The following is a 17996-nucleotide window of genomic DNA, read 5'->3' on the forward strand; positions in this document are numbered from 1 at the left end:
AGAACTGGAAGCTACAGAAAGAGATCATCTATGTGGCTCAGACTTTGAGGAATTTCAAAGAAAATGAAGATGTGTGGGAACTCCAGTGAGGTCCCCTCTTTAGAGGGCCAGAGCTGGGAGAAGCCCTGAGCACACAGTGTGTTCGTCCCAGAAGAACTCGGGGATAAGTAAGATAGGACTGTCTGAGGAGGCCAGAGATGGTTTATCCCAGGTAAAAGGACAGTGGCAAAAAGGGGCAGATTAGTGTGGAGGTCCCTTAAAAAGTTAGAAATTGAGCTACCCTATGATCCAGCCACTGCACTACTGGGTATTTACCCCAAAGATACAGACGTAGTGAAGAGAAGGGCCATATGCACCCCAATGTTCATAGCAGCATTGTCCACAATAGCTAAATTGTGGAAGGAGCCAAGATGCCCTTCAACAGATGACTGGATTAAGAAGACGTGGTCCATATATACAATGGAATATTACTCAGCCATCAGAAAGAACGATTACCCAACATTTGCAGCAACATGGATGGGACTGGAGGAGATAATGTTAAGTGAAATAAGTCAAGCAGAGAAGGACAATTATCATATGGTTTCACTCGTTTATGGGACATAAGAAATAGCAGGAAGATCGGTAGGAGAAGGAAGGGAATAATGAAGGGGGGGTAAAGAGAAGGGGGAATGAACCATGAGAGACTGTGGACTCTGGGAAACAAACTGAGGGCTTCAGAGGGGACGGGGGTGGGGGATCGGGATAGGCCGGTGATGGGTATTAAAGAGGGCAGGCATTGCATGGAGCCCTGAGTGTTATATGCAAACAATGAATCATGGAACATTACATCAAAAACTAAGGATGTACTGTATGGTGACTAACATAACATAATAAAAAATTATTATAAAAAAATAAAGTTTAAGTTTTAAATTAAAAAAAGGGGAGGCAGATTAGGAAGATCCACAGTACATCCCTAAAATGGACAATGACCAAGCAAAACTAGGCCCAGAATGCTGGCTCCCACATTCCAGTTTCGCCAAGAAAGGAAATGGACACAGATGGATTTCATCCACTAGGAACCTATTCTTTCTCTGTATTCTATCTGAGCTTCCATATCTCCGATATGTAACATAAATTCACCTTAAAGAGCCTCCTTTCTGGTTTGGGATTTTAACGGCAGTCACAGCCAAAGTGGGTACGGATCTAAGCAGACACTGGGCAAGTGTCAGGTCCTGACACACTCACCCGTTTAAGCAAGAATAATGATGGACAATTATCTGCTCTGCCCCAAGATCTGCCCTGACCTACGAATATAACCCATAACATAAAATGAAGAAAGTAACTGCACTCAAGAGACAGTCGACATTTATACATTTATGACAGGAAACAGAATTATACACTTGATAGCATCGGCCTGGTGAAGACAATAAAATTCAAGAAAAGAGGAAAGTATATGAAAGATGATGGTTTACGACGAACGGCTGAGTCTAAAAAGGGATATCAGCAACCTAATAATCCCATTAAAATATTTTAAAGCAGAACCAGCTCAAGAGAAAAAGAAATGAGGGCATACAGGGGAAGTCTCTCTGAATATAGATGAAATAAATAACGCAGAGGTGGGATTTCAAAAGGGTGGGCAGAGGACGGTTTTGATAAATGGTGCTGGCATGACTGGCTGTCCAACTGGGAGAAGACCCATACCTCACATCAGACTAAACAAAGGAAGGCAAATCAAGTATCTGAGAGAGAGAGAGAAATAGATAAAGAAAATGTGATAACCTATTTCTGTAAGATGAGGGTAGCGGAAATCTTGAACAAAAACAGAAAACCCAGACACAGAAAAGGAAAATACTAACATTATACTGCATAACAATATAAAATTTTCCATGATAACGATGGCAAAGCCAAAAGGCCCATAATATACTGGGATAAACACACATCCCTAATAAGATGCTGATTGATAAACGGATAAGAGAAAAACAATCAGTCTGCAAAAAAAATAAAAGTGCTAAACAAGCAATTCTCAATAGAGGAAAAGCAAATGGTTAACATATAAAAATTTCCCCGGGAAAATGCAAATATAAAGTACCAATAAGATAGCATTTTTTGCTTACCCTATTGGCAAAAATTAAGATTATATTATCTGCATCTGCTAAGGCTGTGTATAGACAGGCACGTTCATCAAGAATAAAATGTCATAAGGGGCGCCTGGTGGCGCAGTCGTTAAGCGTCTGCCTTTGGCTCAGGGCGTGATCCCGGCGTTCTGGGATCGAGCCCCACATCAGGCTCCTCCGCTGGGAGCCTGCTTCTTCCTCTCCCACTCCCCCTGCTTGTGTTCCCTCTCTCGCTGGCTCTCTCTCTCTGTCAAATAAATAAATAAAATCTTTAAAAAAAAAAAAGAATAAAATGTCATAAGTCTTAGGCAAGTAATCTGGCAAATCTATTAAAATCAAAACTGCATATCCTCCAATGTAGCAATCATACTTTTTAGGAACCCATGCTATGAAAATAAAAACAGATCTATCATGTGGATAAGGATTGCTATTATGCCATTATTGGGAAAGAAAAGACTAGAAAATATAACCTTGATGTTCACCAATATGACAATGTTTGAATATTCTAGGGGCACATCCATCCTCTGGGACACCATGCAGCTATTAAAATGAGTTAAATTCGGGGCGCCTGAGGGGGCTCAGTCAGTTAAGTGTCCCACTCTCGATCTTGGCTCAGGTCTTGGGCTCAGGGTCGTGAGTTCAGGCCCTGCATTGGGCTCCACGCTGGGCATGGCACTTACTTAAAATAAAATAAATTAAATTTAAAAAAAGAAAGAAAATGAGTTAAACTGGTATATATCGACTTGGAAGGATGCCCATGATACACTGTTAATGTATATTATATATTTTATAAAAAATATAAAAATGAACCCCTATGTATTTATATGAGTAGAGGCAGAGGTAAAGAAAAACTGTGAACACTGAGTACCTTATAGGGCGGTACTGGGGTGGGAAAAGATGACTATTTTTCACTATACAACTCCATTTTGTTACCAGGGTACCTAAATACTCATGATTAAGAAGAAATCCAATATATCAAATCACCAAGTGATCTATTTGTTTTTACAGTTCAACAAGATAAGCCTGGACTTCAAATGCCATGTACTAGATTGTTTGGGAAACACTGGCATTTTGCTTCAACAATTTATGCAAAATTAGTTATTTTTGCTCCTTGCCCTCTTGTTCCAATAATGAAATCATTTTAGAAATTACATTCATATTTAAAATCACAGCGTCCTGCCTACCACTTGTATTGAAAGTCCGGCCTGCTTCTGGCTTAAATTCTAGTTATCGGACATGGCTTTGAGTCCTGAAACCATCTGCACTAGAAACCCGAGGACAGATGGACATGAAGGTCCTGCAAACATGTAGCCAGTGATCATAAACCAGGCAAGAGACTCTTCCGAATGATAACGTATTTATTTAGCACTTCATGAATGCTTACGTATAAAAATATTCAATGGTACCCAGAATAAAGAGAGACCGAAATACGGGCTGCAAATACAGCTGTGCATCTGAAGTTGAGGTGATTTTCCTTTTGTTTATATTTGAAAACCCCTGGCAAGTGAATGCGGTATCGGTCCAAGAAAATCTCAGTCTGAGGTAAAGCTCTCCCAGTAGATAAAGCGGACAATTCCAGCAAGGGTCCAGGCTATTTTCATGGAGGACACGTGGACCTCTCTTCTACCACCAAGTGAAATTTTTCTAGGGATTCTGGGCTCTCCAGTTGGACACGCCAAACTGTCCTCCTGAGTTAAAGAGCCTTCCTGCCCCTCACGTCCCCCTACCAGATGGGAGCTCCTGTCTCATCCTGGGGACACGTAGCTAAGACCCGCCACCATCTGGACGGCACAGAGGGTCCTCAACAGAGGGCCAAGGCTGAATCATGCGCAGCTCTCCACAAACTCTGGACTTCCGAAGTTTAACATCCCGCTCTGAATTCTGGATCACTCTGAATCATCCACTTCTGGATTGAAAGTCTTTCAGTTTTTCCAGGGTAAGTTTTATTCCTGAGACCTTTAATTGTAGTCGTTCCTTAATTTTTCCGTCGGATTCCAAAGGGCATTGCCACCATGTAAGCTGACTGGTTCAACTACATCCTTTTGGATCAGCCAAACGGCACTTGTGTTGAGCCCCACGGAAGATTCTGGAAATCAAACCCCAACTGAGTGGTGGCTTGTTTCGAATGAGGTAAGGAAGTCAGACCCCAGCTTGAAAGGGCTCGTTCGAGACTTGATATAAAGGAAGCAGAACTTCGTAGCTTCTTCGGAATGAGACGTGACGCAGACGGCTTCCTATTTTGCCCTAAGTAGTGTTAATTCCAAGATTGTCAGATAACCATGTTCAAGAGAAAGCACAGATATAAACTCCAAAAAGTAAGACAGAGGCACGGGTTGCGTTCACCACCCAAGTTGCGTATAAAAAAGTGAGTTTCACAACATGCTTGTAATTTGTCTTTTTCAGAACTTCATCTTACGCTCCATAAAAGATTGCTGAATCTTCTGAGAAAAAGAAGGAAGGAAAAAAAAAAAAGGGGGGAAGGATCATCTTTGATCGTGCAATGAGTTGCTTCCAAAATGTAGAAAAAAGGTAGAGGGACTTGATCGCCACGACTCTGTGTGAAACAGTGGCTGTTATAAGGAGACAATCTGGCTCTTTGTAAAGAGGCAATTTCTCCCCCACATTATTCCCCCTTTCATATAGAAATGGCTGTAGTTTCCCATCATGGCAAGGGCTGGGCTGTCTTTCTTCCAGCAAATGCTCTGCTAGCTGACAGAGACCATGGAGCTGTGAAAACAGAAATGGAGGGGGGGAAAGGCTGGTAAAGGAGTTACTCGAGGCAACATGATCTCAGGCTACAGACGGAAGAATTAACAGCTGCCACTGCCCCACAGGGAAGAGCTGTATCTAGAATGGGTCCAAAAGGTTTGAATTCCTACTCCTCTCATCTTTTTGGAAGTCAAAGGTCTTTGCACAGAGACTCAAGACACCACTACTGGGCTCCTCTCACTAGACCTTCTCCAACAGCAACTGTGTTGGGGGAGCAGAGACGGCCAGGACACCTAAAATCAGGCTCCTCTGTCATTTACAGAGCGGCTCGAGCTTCCCCTCTACTGTCCTACAGTCAAGGCTGGGGGGGAGGGGAAAAACAACCACCCAGAAAAAAGGATTTCTTTCAGTATTGAGGCCTATCAGTCCTAAAAGGCCTAGGGGAAGCTCATGTCCACACTTTCCAAAGCCACTCTGTGAAGACGGGGGCTGGGAGGCAGGGCAGCAGACATAGTTCGTCGCGATTCCAGGCTATATGTCCAACGCCGCCAACGCAGATTCCAGCTATGGAAGCAGAAGGCGTGGAAGGGTTGTGCTGGGAGCCCAGAGGGCCAGCTTCCACATCGAGGGCCAAAGTGTCAGGGGCCCCTGAGGCTCAGATTAGGAACCTCCACGAGAACCGGTCCCCTCTGGCAGGGCTGGGGAGGCTGTATCAAAGTATCTGCAACAAGAGAGCTGGAAAAGGTATCTCAGTGACCCCGAGCGTCTACACCGCCAGCTCCCACACTCGGCCTTTCAGTGACAGCTCCAGACCCCCCAGGACCCGCGGCTGTGACACATGACAGCTGTAAGGACACAGAGTGGCACAGGCAGGCAACTGACATTAGGGAAGGATACATTGTGCACACAGAGTTAGAGCCGATTCCAGAAGAGTCTGGCAGTGATGGGCCACCATGCTGCTCGCTTCAGAGGTGATGACGCAAGAGCCAGTGGGGGAAGCTAAACATGTTCTGAATCTCAGACCTTCTGCTTAGAAGTTCCTACTGCTAATGGGGCACCAATGTTTAGTGTTTTTAACCATTTTTTAAAAGATGTTTTCCATGGATGTTTATTGGTGTCATAGGAGTAAAATCGAGTCACCCTAAAAACAATGGTCTTTAGTGTTTCAGAGTAAGAGGAAAAACGTCTCTAGGTCTTCCCCTGTTACTGTTCGAGAAGCCTGTGTCATGCTCTGCTGGTCAACAATGTCCTCCATGTGGCCCATCAAGGCACGGAGGGGAGCTGCGTGTGTGTCCTCTGAATCTAGAGGCCAGGCCCCAGGTCTCAGCTTTTCAGGAAAAAGGCTGGATGTTTTAATTTTGATGGAAGTTTGAACTGTAATGGTGTGCTCTTAATGGCTCAAAAGCAGAAGAAGCCAGAGTTGAAAAAGTTATTTGTTATCCTTTCATCCATTAATGTATCAGCAAAACAGATCACTTCCAGGTCCGTAAAAACTACATCGGCTTGTTCAGATTTCTGGAACAGAAAGAGGAGGTCCACAGCCCAGCTAAAATGTGGAGATGCCACTGTTTCCAGGAGGTTCCAAGGATTGCATTGGACAGATGGCGTGGTTGGCATGTGAGTTCCTGACTCCCGCATCAGAGAAAGGCAAGCTGACCAATTGGTCTCAGAAAACAGCGGACCTTCCAGGGCCCTTCAGTCGCAACCCACTCTCATCACCTCGTTTGGGGGAGGGAACAGCTAGGTCTGGGATAGAAACCTTGCCAGTTGGTGGCAAAGCCAAGACTTGAGCCTCGTTTCTCCATCTACTCTTCACATCTGTTATTCTGACTCCAAAATAAAAATCCTTTTGAAAAGGTAATAGGACCGAAGATTGCTAACGCGCTAGTTTTTAGAATTTTCTAAAATCCTAGGTTAAATAATGTTCCACTTAGTTTCACCTGCTGAGTTCTTGGTAATGAAGGCTAACTTGTACTCACACAGAGGCACTTCATTTGCCCACCTACCAGCCTGACTGTATCCCCTCAAATGCCTGGATATGCGAAGTTAAGGATGAGAATTGGTAAATCCTGTGTTAGGATTGAGGTTCTTTTCAAATGTTCTTACGTTCTCTTGGTTGTACTTGGAGGACCTCATCAGAGAATTTTCTGCAAGTTCGTTGGCTGTGGCTGAACCAAGAATGCTTCTGAGTTCTCATATTTCGAAATGACTGTCAAAGTCAAATCGAGTTTCAGTCGAGAACCCATTCAGCCAGGATGGAAACACTACGTCACTTCAGGACCTTTGAGCGTGTGGGTTGGTTTCAAGTCTTGCTCAGGGGGTAGTTCAGGATGTGGCTGAGCCAGCGGCGAGTGACTTTCAGAGTCAACTCTTTAGAAGGGGCAGTCTGCAGAGTCAGGGAGGAACCCGGGTCTGGCTGCCGGCTGAAACCCTGCCCAACTCAACGACAGGCCAAAAACACACTGATGGGGTTTCAGTAATATGCCGTGTTCTGGGCTGGTGTCAGCCCTACAATTTTGAAATGTTTTGTGATAAGGGATTAAACTGCTGGATTTGGGTGGTAGGTTTGCAAATCACTAGAAAATTAGAAGAGAAATGTACCATGTTTATAAAAAAAAAAACAAAGCGACCCTATGTTTGAAGATGTTGAATATTGTATATGGACCCTAAATCATTGAGATGTGTGCTGAGACTTTCTACGGTATCAGAGTTCACGCTGTAAAATCTGGCCTGTATCTTAGTCTAGGTAAGAAATGCAGCAGCTCGTATAACTACATGAACTTGGGACTCTCTTTTACCATTTATCTTTACAATAACATATGTATGAAGCGATGCAAGTTACAGTCTGGTTCCTCTTCCAAAGACACACATCATAAAAGCAAGACAAGTGGACAAATTAAACAGAAGCAAAAAGCAAACGAGGGGACCTCATGTTCATTTCAACAGGGGACATTCTCTAGTCTTTCGATTCTCCTCCCTCCGTAACTTAAAATTCACATGCTTTGGTGGCCAGAGGGTACAGGTGTGACTATAAAATAATGATCTTGATTTTCAAGGGTGAATCATGGAACTAGCTACACACATCTTACCTGAATCCTTCCCTACAGTCTGTTTTTAAGCAGGCTCTGTGCCCAGTGTGGAGCTCAACGTGGGGCTTGAACTCACGACCCTGAGATCAAGACCTGAGCTGAGATCAGGAGTCGGACGCCTAACCTGACTGAGCCACCCAGGCTTCCCTACAGCCTGTTTTATATGAAACTCATAAACAAAGGAAGGAGGGACTGACTGAAACAAGTTTGGTAAGAGAATCAAAACAGAATCCTGAAAAGAAATTTACTTTTTCTAGTGTCACAAAACTCACAATAATACATCAGACCCAGAGGCTCAGAATCTAGCCAATGAATAACTCTCTTGATCCTGGAAAACATGGAGAAAGGGCCAACTGCACAAATCAGCATTCAGAACCTAGTAAATCTGACTTAAAATACTATGTTTCATATTTGAAAGACACCTGAAAATTCCAAATAATTTCCTAATATCCAAGAATCTCAAAGTTAGGGACAGTTACTCCTGACTGGGGAAAGGGAACACTGCATTCATTTAGGCCTGAAGTACTGTTTGTCATCTTGTCTGTGAACCCCTAAAATTTTAAATAATAATGAAGTCTGAGCTCACTTTAGGAATACCTTCCTCTGAAACTTTGCTGTTAGGAAGAACTTTCTGGGACAACACACGGTGTGATTTCCCTCCCTTGGAACTAAAAAGGAAAGTCACGTGTTAGCCAGACGTATGTTCTCCACACTCATCCTTTTTAATAAAGGGGGTTATTTCAAGGGCTTTTGGAGGCAGCCCACTCGCGTGGCCGAGGGAGAAGCATGTCCCTGGGCCGGGAGGAATGGGCCCCTTCACTGGTGGCAAATCCCCCGGGGAGTGAGTCCAGCCTTGCCCAGGGCATGAGAGGGACCCACGCGAGGTGTTGCCATGGCCCATGGAAGTGCGTGCTTCCCTGCACTAATAAACACCATGATTTAAGGGGCTATCCTAGACGCACTTCTCTTCTTTAAATACGGGAGGACCCTTGGCTAGAACTTTCGCACACATGTGCGTGAAGAGTTTTCTCACTGCCCTGGGCCAGAGAACGGCAGTGACCTGGCCCTGGATGGACCATTCTGGCCGTGTGGCGGTGGCAGCAGCGGACGAGTGAGCTTAGGAAAGAAATAAAGGTTCTGCACAGAGAGACACAGAAGCGCCACGTCTCTAGACGGCGAAGGCTCATGCGTGGTGATTAAGGGAGAAGCCAAGCACGGTGTGGGCGCCCGCCAGACTCAACAAACTTGTGGCTCTGTCGTGACCCACCTGCCCTGGCTCTGCATGTCCCCTAGCTCCTTCTGCAGCCTGGCATTCTTCTCCTCTTCCTCCAGCAACCTCCTCTTCACAGAGCGCAGCTCCTGCTGGGCCTCGCACTTGATGTCGTTGGCCACCACCACCGCCGTCTGCAGGTCCGCCTGGAACCGCCTCCATTCCTCCGTCTCCTCCTGAAAATGCCAGAAGCCACACCTGCATCAGAGGCTGGCCGGGGTGGCGTGTGGGTCCCCCATGTCAGTAAGCGAGAAGGACCGGCCAGGCGGCCCTTAGTGAGCACGCTTCAATGCCGTCCCCCCACCAGGAAAAGGCACGGCACGGGTGGGAAGGACACTTGGTGTTAGCGGAGTTTATCCTGAGGCTGAAAAGCTGGTTTGATTTTGTTTCCTGCCAACACTAATCTGTGGTTCCAGGGCCCACAGGAAGGTACTGAGAAGCAGGCTAGAAGAGTCAGCGGGGTATTTTTCAGAGGGTTCCAAACCGAAGGCAGGGGCACTCTCAGTACAATGAAGGAGAAGGCTCCCTGTCCCCTGCGGTAGCCACGTCTCACCTTTATCTGCTTAGTCAGAGTCTTCAGCTGCCTTTCCAGGTCTGACTTCTGTTCCTCCAGCTTCATCACGTTGCCTAGAAATAAACAAGTCAGACAGGAGTTGGAAAAGGCGCAAGACTCTTGGAAGAAAGCAAATGAGGTAGAAAGGGAGCAGGACCAGATTTAAAATCATCCGGTCTGCTATAAATTCCATCCTTGGCATCCAGCTAGAAACTGGAGGGTCCTCCAACACAGAAAGTGGGATGGTCTGGGGAATAAGTGGTGCTGAATTAGGTTATACTCGCAGATGGTACAGCCAGGCCCCACTCATATTGACTACACTCACTCCTGGCCTCCCTGGTGGTCGCACATTATGGTCTTGAATGTCCTTTATCGCCGTGCGGTAGAGACCTTTTGTAGAACAGAGAATGTGACCGGTAATTAGTACGGGGACTTTTAGACCAGTTGCTAGAGTTGAGGTTTTTTTTTTTTTATAATTATTATTTTTTTTAAGATTTTATTTTTATTTATTCGACAGAGACAGAGACAGCCAGCGAGAGAGGGAACACAAGCAAGGGGAGTGGGAGAGGAAGAAGCAGGCTCATAGCGGAGGAGCCTGATGTGGGGCTCCATCCCATAACGCCACGATCACGCCCTGAGCTGAAGGCAGACGCTTAACCGCTATGCCACCCAGGCGCCCCTAGAGTCGAGGTTTTTAATTGTAGTTAAACAACAGAATCACCTGGGAATTCTCTCAAAAGCACACATGGTTCAAATCCCGACTGTGACCCCCAGAGAGGGAACACCCATGGGGAGACAGGATCTGGGGGGGGGGGTGTTGTATTTTGCCAGCTCCAAAGGTGACCTGACCCTTCTCCTTAATTGATAACATCCTCTGTCCCCTTCTCTCTCTGCCTTTGATTCTTCCATGTTGCTACCCGAGTCATTTCAATTTAAATCTGATCACATCCATTACCTAGTTAAAATTCTTCAATGGGGGCGCCTGGGTGGCTCAGTCGGTTAACCATCTGCCTTCGGCTCAGGTCATGATCCCAGGGTCCCGGGATCAAGTCCCACATCAGGCTCCCTGCTCAGAGGGGAGTCTGCTTCTCCCTCTGACCCTCTCCCCTCCCCTGCTTTCTCTCATTCTCTCTCAAATAAATAAATAAATGAAATTTAAAAACAAATTCTTCAATGGTTCTTCATGACTCATTCCAGGGCAGTAGCTGTCTATTAAGGATATGAATCAGAATTATCAGAGAAGCTTCAAAAAGAATAAACGACACACGGTCAGGTCCCACCCTGGCCATTCTAATTCAGCACGTGGGTCCTGAGAATCTGTGCTGGGGTCAATGAGGCAGAATAAGAAAACATTCCTTCACTTCTTTGTATTTTCCTGTCCATTTCTCTCGAGGATCTTAAGGGAGGAGTGACTGGTCTCAGGCTGGATTTGTGTGTCCCTGGGCCTCCTGGCAAGAAGACATCTTAGTAATACCTTAACACCCCGGACAGGAGTTAAAAAGCTTCTCAAAAGACAACCAGTCTATGTTATTTTCAATCCTGGATAAGTCAGGATACAACCATAGGAAGTGGTGTGACATCCGCTCTGGACATTAATTATAAGCTGGCTTTCTTGGCGGGTTTGTGCTTGACTTTTAAGGATTTGGAGACAACACCACCAAATTCTCATGAGCAATACGTCACAGGAACAAAGCAAAACTGGACTTCTCTTCTTTGACTTTATACGCTCTTCAAGTATGGTGCTGTGTTTGGAAATACACACTATCAATGGCAGTGGGTGATTACTGAGAACTGTCTAAATGATGCTGACACTGAAGGCTGATGTTCTCTAACTCTGCTGCATATCACGTCCAGTGAAGGATGGAATCTGGTGCTAACCAGGCAATCGAGGTGTAGAATGACACTCAATTCTCATTACGTGTGGCAGTTACATAAAGTTGCCAGGCACGCCAAATTTGTGAATACTGAACTTTGCTCCTACGGGAACTACAGGGTTTGGTTCCTGCAAGCCTCCGATCACAACATTTTTATTAAAGGAGACACTACTTGGGTTATACAGGTTTGTTTGCCAATGTCCTTGTGAAAAAAAAAAAAAAAAGCCCGTCCCATCGGTGCTGGAAACCTGCTTACCCACATAACCCTTTCCCTGTATAATATTTGGTAGGTATTTTAAAAATTCTTCTCCAGCTTCCCAATCGACAGAAAGTGACTCGCCTGCAAGTTTTTACCTTTGCTCATGCTGTGAGGCCTTCCGAGCCTCAAGAGCCAGCCAGCACTGGCTCAGAAAGGTCTAACACTTTCCTGACCCCGGGAAACATGACTGTAAATTTCTTTGGTTTTGGGTTTCACAACAATGCAGTCTGCTACCTTTTTTTTTTTTTTTAAACCAGACATCATCTCGTGAATCCGCAATCTGCTTTTCCGTCTTTTCCACATCTTTGTCACGCCCCACAGATTTTACGTCCGCATTTCCCAGAGTACTGAATTTCATTTTCCTTTCTCTGGAGGTTTTCATTAACATTGGACTCACAGCCAACAGCACCAAAACTTGTGCTTGAACAAAGCTCATCTAACACATATTTTCTCCATAAGGCACATCCCAGCTTTCCTGCCGTAAGGACCCCAGACAACATTTCAGGACTACATTTGGGGGCCACTCTAAACAGTGAAATCGCCCCCCAAAAAAGTACAAAAATATAAAAAACATGGCCCTAAATAACCATGAAAAAGATACTTGTTTGCAGTATGAGAGCTGAAACAAGAAGACAAACGGTCACCCTGCTCATGCTGAGCTGGGAATGCACTTTGGGAGACTAAAATTTTTCACCACTCTCTCTGCACGCGTCCGCGAATGACATGAAAAGTGCTGTGAGTGTTGATTCTGGGGTTACAAATAAATTCTGGCAAGCAGGTGAATTCCCAGATATGGATTCCACAAATAATGAGAATGGGCTGTACAAGTCGGGGAACTTTTCAGGCAACCACCCATGCTATTTTTAGCAATGGTTAGTATCACCCAAAGTCCTGTGCATTAATTGTTTTGTGACAAAAGCAAAACACATTAGATGTGATAACTTGATAAAGCTTATTTGGACAAAGCAGGCAATGTTTAACTAATCCCTTTTAATGTCTCTCCCTATTTTAAGCGAACAATGAGTTCATAAAGAAGCCATATATTGGAGCCTCTTCAGTAATGAAGTGGCTGTTACGGGTAAGTTACTTGATATCCTGGCTTCAATGGGACACATGCTAGAACTGTTTTCTCCTTGAGCCCAAGAGCACACATTGTTCAAATCCATCTGACCATCTGTCACCCATCTTCCTCCCCCTCAGATCCAAAAGACAATGCTCTGTCGATACCCGATGAGCGTGGGCGGTGGTGTGGTTCACGCACAGTATACCTAACACTCCAAATGTGTTTGCTCATTTTCACAACCACCCCGTGCTGCTGACTCGTGTTCAACAATGTGTCCTTCCACACCACCCACTCTTCCTGTTTAAGAGGTTATTTATTCTGCCTTTCTTGACCGCCACTCTTCCTACGAGACTGCCGAATACGCCCGCGGAAGGAAGACATTCTCACAGCCCCTCCCGGGCATTCGGTCTGCATCCTGCTCAGTCCCCATCCACGTCTGACCAGGGCTCGAGTTCACTTACTTTCCAGCTCACTGATGAGCTGGTTGTTATGCAACTTGACAGCACGATGCTGTTCCACCTGATCTTCCAATTCAAATATGGTTTCCTTCATGTCTTTAATCTCCGCGTCACTCTCTGACGCTTTCTCTTGCAGCTTCAAGCTGGTTCGGCTCAGCTGTTCTGCCTGATGATCACATATCTCCTTCAAGTAAGAATAATCCTTTTCCACCTGGAATAAACGGAAGGTTTCCTGGTCAGTTAGCAGGAAAGAGTTCCTCACCCATCAGCGTCAGGCTCACCCAGGCAGTGGCAGAGAGAGCTCTTGGCATGTCCTACACCTGGAATCATTTCTGTATTCTTAGCCTCGGGAATAGCCAAGGCTATAAATATACAGATAAACGTGATGTCTGCAAACGGCCAAATATGGTGGCTTCTGTGTCCCTCCCTGAGGCAGGAAGAAAGCCGCAGGTAGATAGCTGCCCTTCTATCCTGCAGCTGGTGCAAGAGCGCCTCCCTGGGAGGCTCTGGTACTGCGCCCGGAGAGGGGCCCGGCTGCGGGCGGGAGGCTGCCCTCCTCACATCGGCTATGGAGCAGCGCCCTCTGCTGGGAATCCGGGAACAATGCCCCTGATTCCCTGCAAACGCCAAATCTCTCCAGCCATAAAGTTCTAGCGGTTATAGCGATTCTTTGGAGAAATGCGACATTAATGAGACGCAGAACACCAGCTGAAAGCACAGGAAACATGGGCATGGACCAGACACAGAGAAGCAGCACAGGTCAGGCTCTCATTTCAACTTTTCAATTCTTAATCATGAAACATTTTAAACACACAGAAAATCACCCAGAGTGACAAGATAACCATGTGCCCAAACGGACTTCAAGCGACTAAATTTTGTCACATTTGCTACAAATTTTTACTTTAACAGGAATCATTAAAGTCCCAACCTTCTCTGCCACCCCAAAGAGTAATTTGCATTATCCCAAAAGTGGTGTGTGGTTGTTGCTTGAACGGTTTTTCACTTTTACTGCCTATGAATGTGCCCATGACAATATACGATATTGTCCTGTTTTAAAATTTTTTATTTATTTTTATTTTTAAGTAATCTAATCTCTGCACCCAACGTGGGGCTCGAACTCACAACTCCGAGGTTAAGAGTCACATGCCCCACTGACTGAGCCAGCCAGGCACCCCGTTTTAAAATTTTTATACAGGGGTGCCTGGGTGGCTCAGCGGTTAAGCGTCTGCCTTTGGCTTAGGGCGTGATCCCAGCGTTATGGGATCGAGCCCCACATCAGGCTCCTCTGCTGAGAGCGTGCTTCTTCCTCTCCCACTTCCCCTGCTGTGTTCCCTCTCTCGCTGGCTGTCTCTGTCAAATAAATAAAATCTTTAAAAAAATTTTTTTTATACAAATCATATTATACCATAATTATGCTTTTGCAGTGTGCTGTTATACTGCATTACATTATATGGCAATATGCTTTTGTCCTGGACTATGCTATACTTCTTAGGCTTTTGTAAAACTTGCTTGTAACCGTGTTTTTGTGATATCCACACTGATATCCACAATGTTCTGTCATTACTTTAAATGTTTCAAAGTACTCTGCTCTCAGAATATACCAATTATCTTAGTATGAACTATGCCCCTTTTCTATAGTCCTTTCATTCATGTTACCAAATCGCTACATATTTACCAATTAATGGAAGCCTGGTACCTATTACATGTCTTCCTAGATTTGGGGGCATCACCGTATACAAGAAAATTTTTTTTTACCATTGCATCTAACGTGTAAAACCTTCTGGCTGCAAGCTCTCTGTGGGCAGAGACCCCGTCTGCTCTCTTCACCACTGTACCCCTGGTGCCTACACAGCGTCAGACACACGGGGGACCCCCGAGTGAACAGACGCCGGACAGCAGGATTGCACTGCTTCTCAGCTGGGACCTTGTGATAAGGAATAAATAAAGGAAGGAAGGAAAGGAAAGGGGGAGGGAAGAAGGAGAGAACCAGCATGGGAAAGAACGGGAGCACACCCCTAGCTTGACAGTGCGCACTGCGCTGCGAAACTGGTATTTCAATTACAAAGGTGCGCGGCTCCCTACTGCACTGTCACTGCTGCATGGGACACCCAGGGGGCTAGCCCGGGGCCAGACTGCCGGAGTTTAAAGCCCAGCTCTGCCCACCTAAGCAGGGTATGCAACATTAGACGCAGTATAAACAAGTCCAAGAAGTCTACAACACGTGAACCAGAGCACAAGTCGCTGACCTGACGATAGGGACCTCATAAACACAAGAGGGCTTTTAAGGAGAAAGGAGGCAACGTGTTTTAGGTACGAGAAGGTTGACTTCCAACAGCATTTGAAAAGCAGCCGAGGCAGGCGGCTTGTGAGCCCTGCCTCCTGAGTCAGACCGTGGCTTTCTGCAGAGCTGGCCGGGCTCCGTGTCAGGGAAGCCTCGGGCTGAGGGCCCGCTCGCCTGGCGTCTAGAAACACGCATGTTACTTGGGTGGGACTGCTGTGGGTCGGGAGTGAAACTGGGGGGTTGTAACCAGGGAACCAGAAGGATGAGCACCTTGAGGAGGGTCTCGAGGTGCTGAGGCTGCTGGCCTCCCACGGGCCCCCACCCGCTTTACTTCCCCCGTGTTGGCTTCCCACGTGTTGCCCCCCAGCAGGGCAATGGGAAGGGGCCCCTGTGATGTGTGCTGTGGATGGCTGGGGCCAGTGAACTTGTCAGTCAGTACACTGTTTCAAATCACACACCCCATTCTTCCTTCTTAATTTGGGAATCATTCTCTCAAGTTTAGCAATATATTCCAGAAAGCTCTTTTATGAAAACCAACAAGAACAAAAACCCTTAAGTGACTTCGCAACTTCTGCCTGTAGGAGCTTGCTGGGTAATAACAGGCAGGTATTTTTATATTCATATTACAGATTAACAAATGGAGAGAGGGAGAAGTTAAGCCACTTGAACAATCCAATTTCTCAGGGAGCTAGGGCCAGCACCTTGTACTTCCATGACCCCTCAGAGTTCTAGGTTGCCGTCCATGTGACTGGCCTTCCCGCCGGCTGGTTCTTTGGTTCAATCAACAACTGCGCTATCAGACAACCAGTAAGGTGATTTCCAATGTCTCCTTTCCAAAAAAGAAATCACTATCACGCACGCCAAGGGCAACCTCTCGTCTTCAAAAATCCAACTTGTTCTAGAAACGGGGTGTGCAGAATCGTATTACAAACAGTCAAATGAATTTCCCCGGGGAGCCCCAGTCCTACCTGGGACTGGTTAGAGCCAGTCCACAGGCAGATGGCAGCAGAGACCACTCGGGGCTCCCCTGCAGGGCTCAGCCCGGTCTCCTGCCTTCCAGGATGGGGGAGGCAGGGACAGCAGGGTGGCCTGGAGGGAGACGGGGCGAGAACCTCTCCCCTGGCTTGTCAGACACTGAAACTGAGGAAGAGGTATCACTGAGGGTCCCACACTCCCAGCCACTGGAAACTACCGGCTTCACTTCCAGGGTCAGGCCAACCTTCCTGGCCTGAGAACTAGATGTTCTCTTCCGGCCACATTCCTGCTGTCCCCACCCCGCCAGCTCCCCTGGTGACCTCCTACTACCCTCAAGATTCAGGTTGTAAATCACACAAAAGGACATGTCCTGATGACTCAGGTGTTCACTATGAATTTCTCTACTGTGTTCTAATCAAGCAAAATTCTCTTCATTCACTGAGACTTGAAAGGTGGTTTTCTTCCGACCAAAAGGCTTTGGCCTTAAGACTACGTGTGTTCGAGTCCTTAGGTCTGCCTCAAATGTTTTTCTATCTCTTCTTCATTGCCACGTAACCGGGAAGCAACATACACCAGTGATGAGGCGTTCTGGGGTCAGACCCAGCGCTGAACCCTGGCGTTCGTCAATTCATCAATTAGCTAGTCACCTAGCCATTCTCTGCCTCAGTTTCTTCAGATGCAAAAAATTAGATAACGACAGTATCTCTCGCATAAAGTTATGATGATTAAATGAGATTAAATGATCGAAAGGGTCGAAGAGTGCCCCGCACACATAAAGCAATAAAATATTAATTATTATTAAAATACAATCATTAATTTTATTTTTAACATATTGATAGAATTAGAGAAGCCTCTCTCCTGAATCGGTTACAAGTGTCTCTAACATTCATTCACTTATTCAACAAGTATTTACTGGATACCTAATATACAGAAGAAGTCACAATGTTAAAATTACACAGCTGATCCCTGAACGACACGGGGAGGGGGGTGGTTAGGGGCACCAATCTCCCCCCCACAGTCAAAACTTCATGACATTACTAAACCTTAACTTTTGACGCCACCAAAACTTAACTACCAATAGCTTACTATTGACCAGAAGACTTACTGATAACATCAACAGTGGGCTGACGTATATTTTGTAACAGGAGATGCATTACGCACTGTATTCTTACAATAAAGGAAATTAGAGAGAAGGTTATTTAGAAAATCGTAAGGAAGAGAAAATACATTTACAGTACTGTACTTGCTGGGAAAAACCCCACAATAAGAGGGCCGTGCTGTTAAGGGTCAGCTGTATGTAACATGGAGGTGAATAAACTTGGAGTGATTGCTCGAGTAACTTCACCAGGAGTCAGAATGTGTTATTTTTGTT

The 17996-nt window shown here is 45.7% G+C and overlaps 1 protein-coding gene across 9 annotated transcripts in view; it reads right to left on the bottom strand.

The window, feature by feature from the left end:
• SPECC1 (sperm antigen with calponin homology and coiled-coil domains 1) overlaps positions 1-17996 on the bottom strand; it is a 271543-nt gene that overhangs the window by 77102 nt on the left and 176445 nt on the right. For 7 of the 9 annotated variants that reach the window (XM_034647245.1, XM_011227029.3, XM_034647242.1 and 4 more), the window contains 3 exons: positions 13372-13579; positions 9715-9788; positions 9159-9337 (listed from right to left, as the gene is read on the bottom strand). In XM_034647245.1, coding sequence (XP_034503136.1) covers positions 9159-9337; positions 9715-9788; positions 13372-13579 — 461 coding nt within the window. The other 2 variants (XM_034647248.1, XM_034647247.1) reach the window with 2 other exon arrangements.

This window comes from Ailuropoda melanoleuca, chromosome 17, assembly GCF_002007445.2.
Source record: "Ailuropoda melanoleuca isolate Jingjing chromosome 17, ASM200744v2, whole genome shotgun sequence".
Classification (NCBI taxonomy): domain Eukaryota; kingdom Metazoa; phylum Chordata; class Mammalia; order Carnivora; family Ursidae; genus Ailuropoda; species Ailuropoda melanoleuca.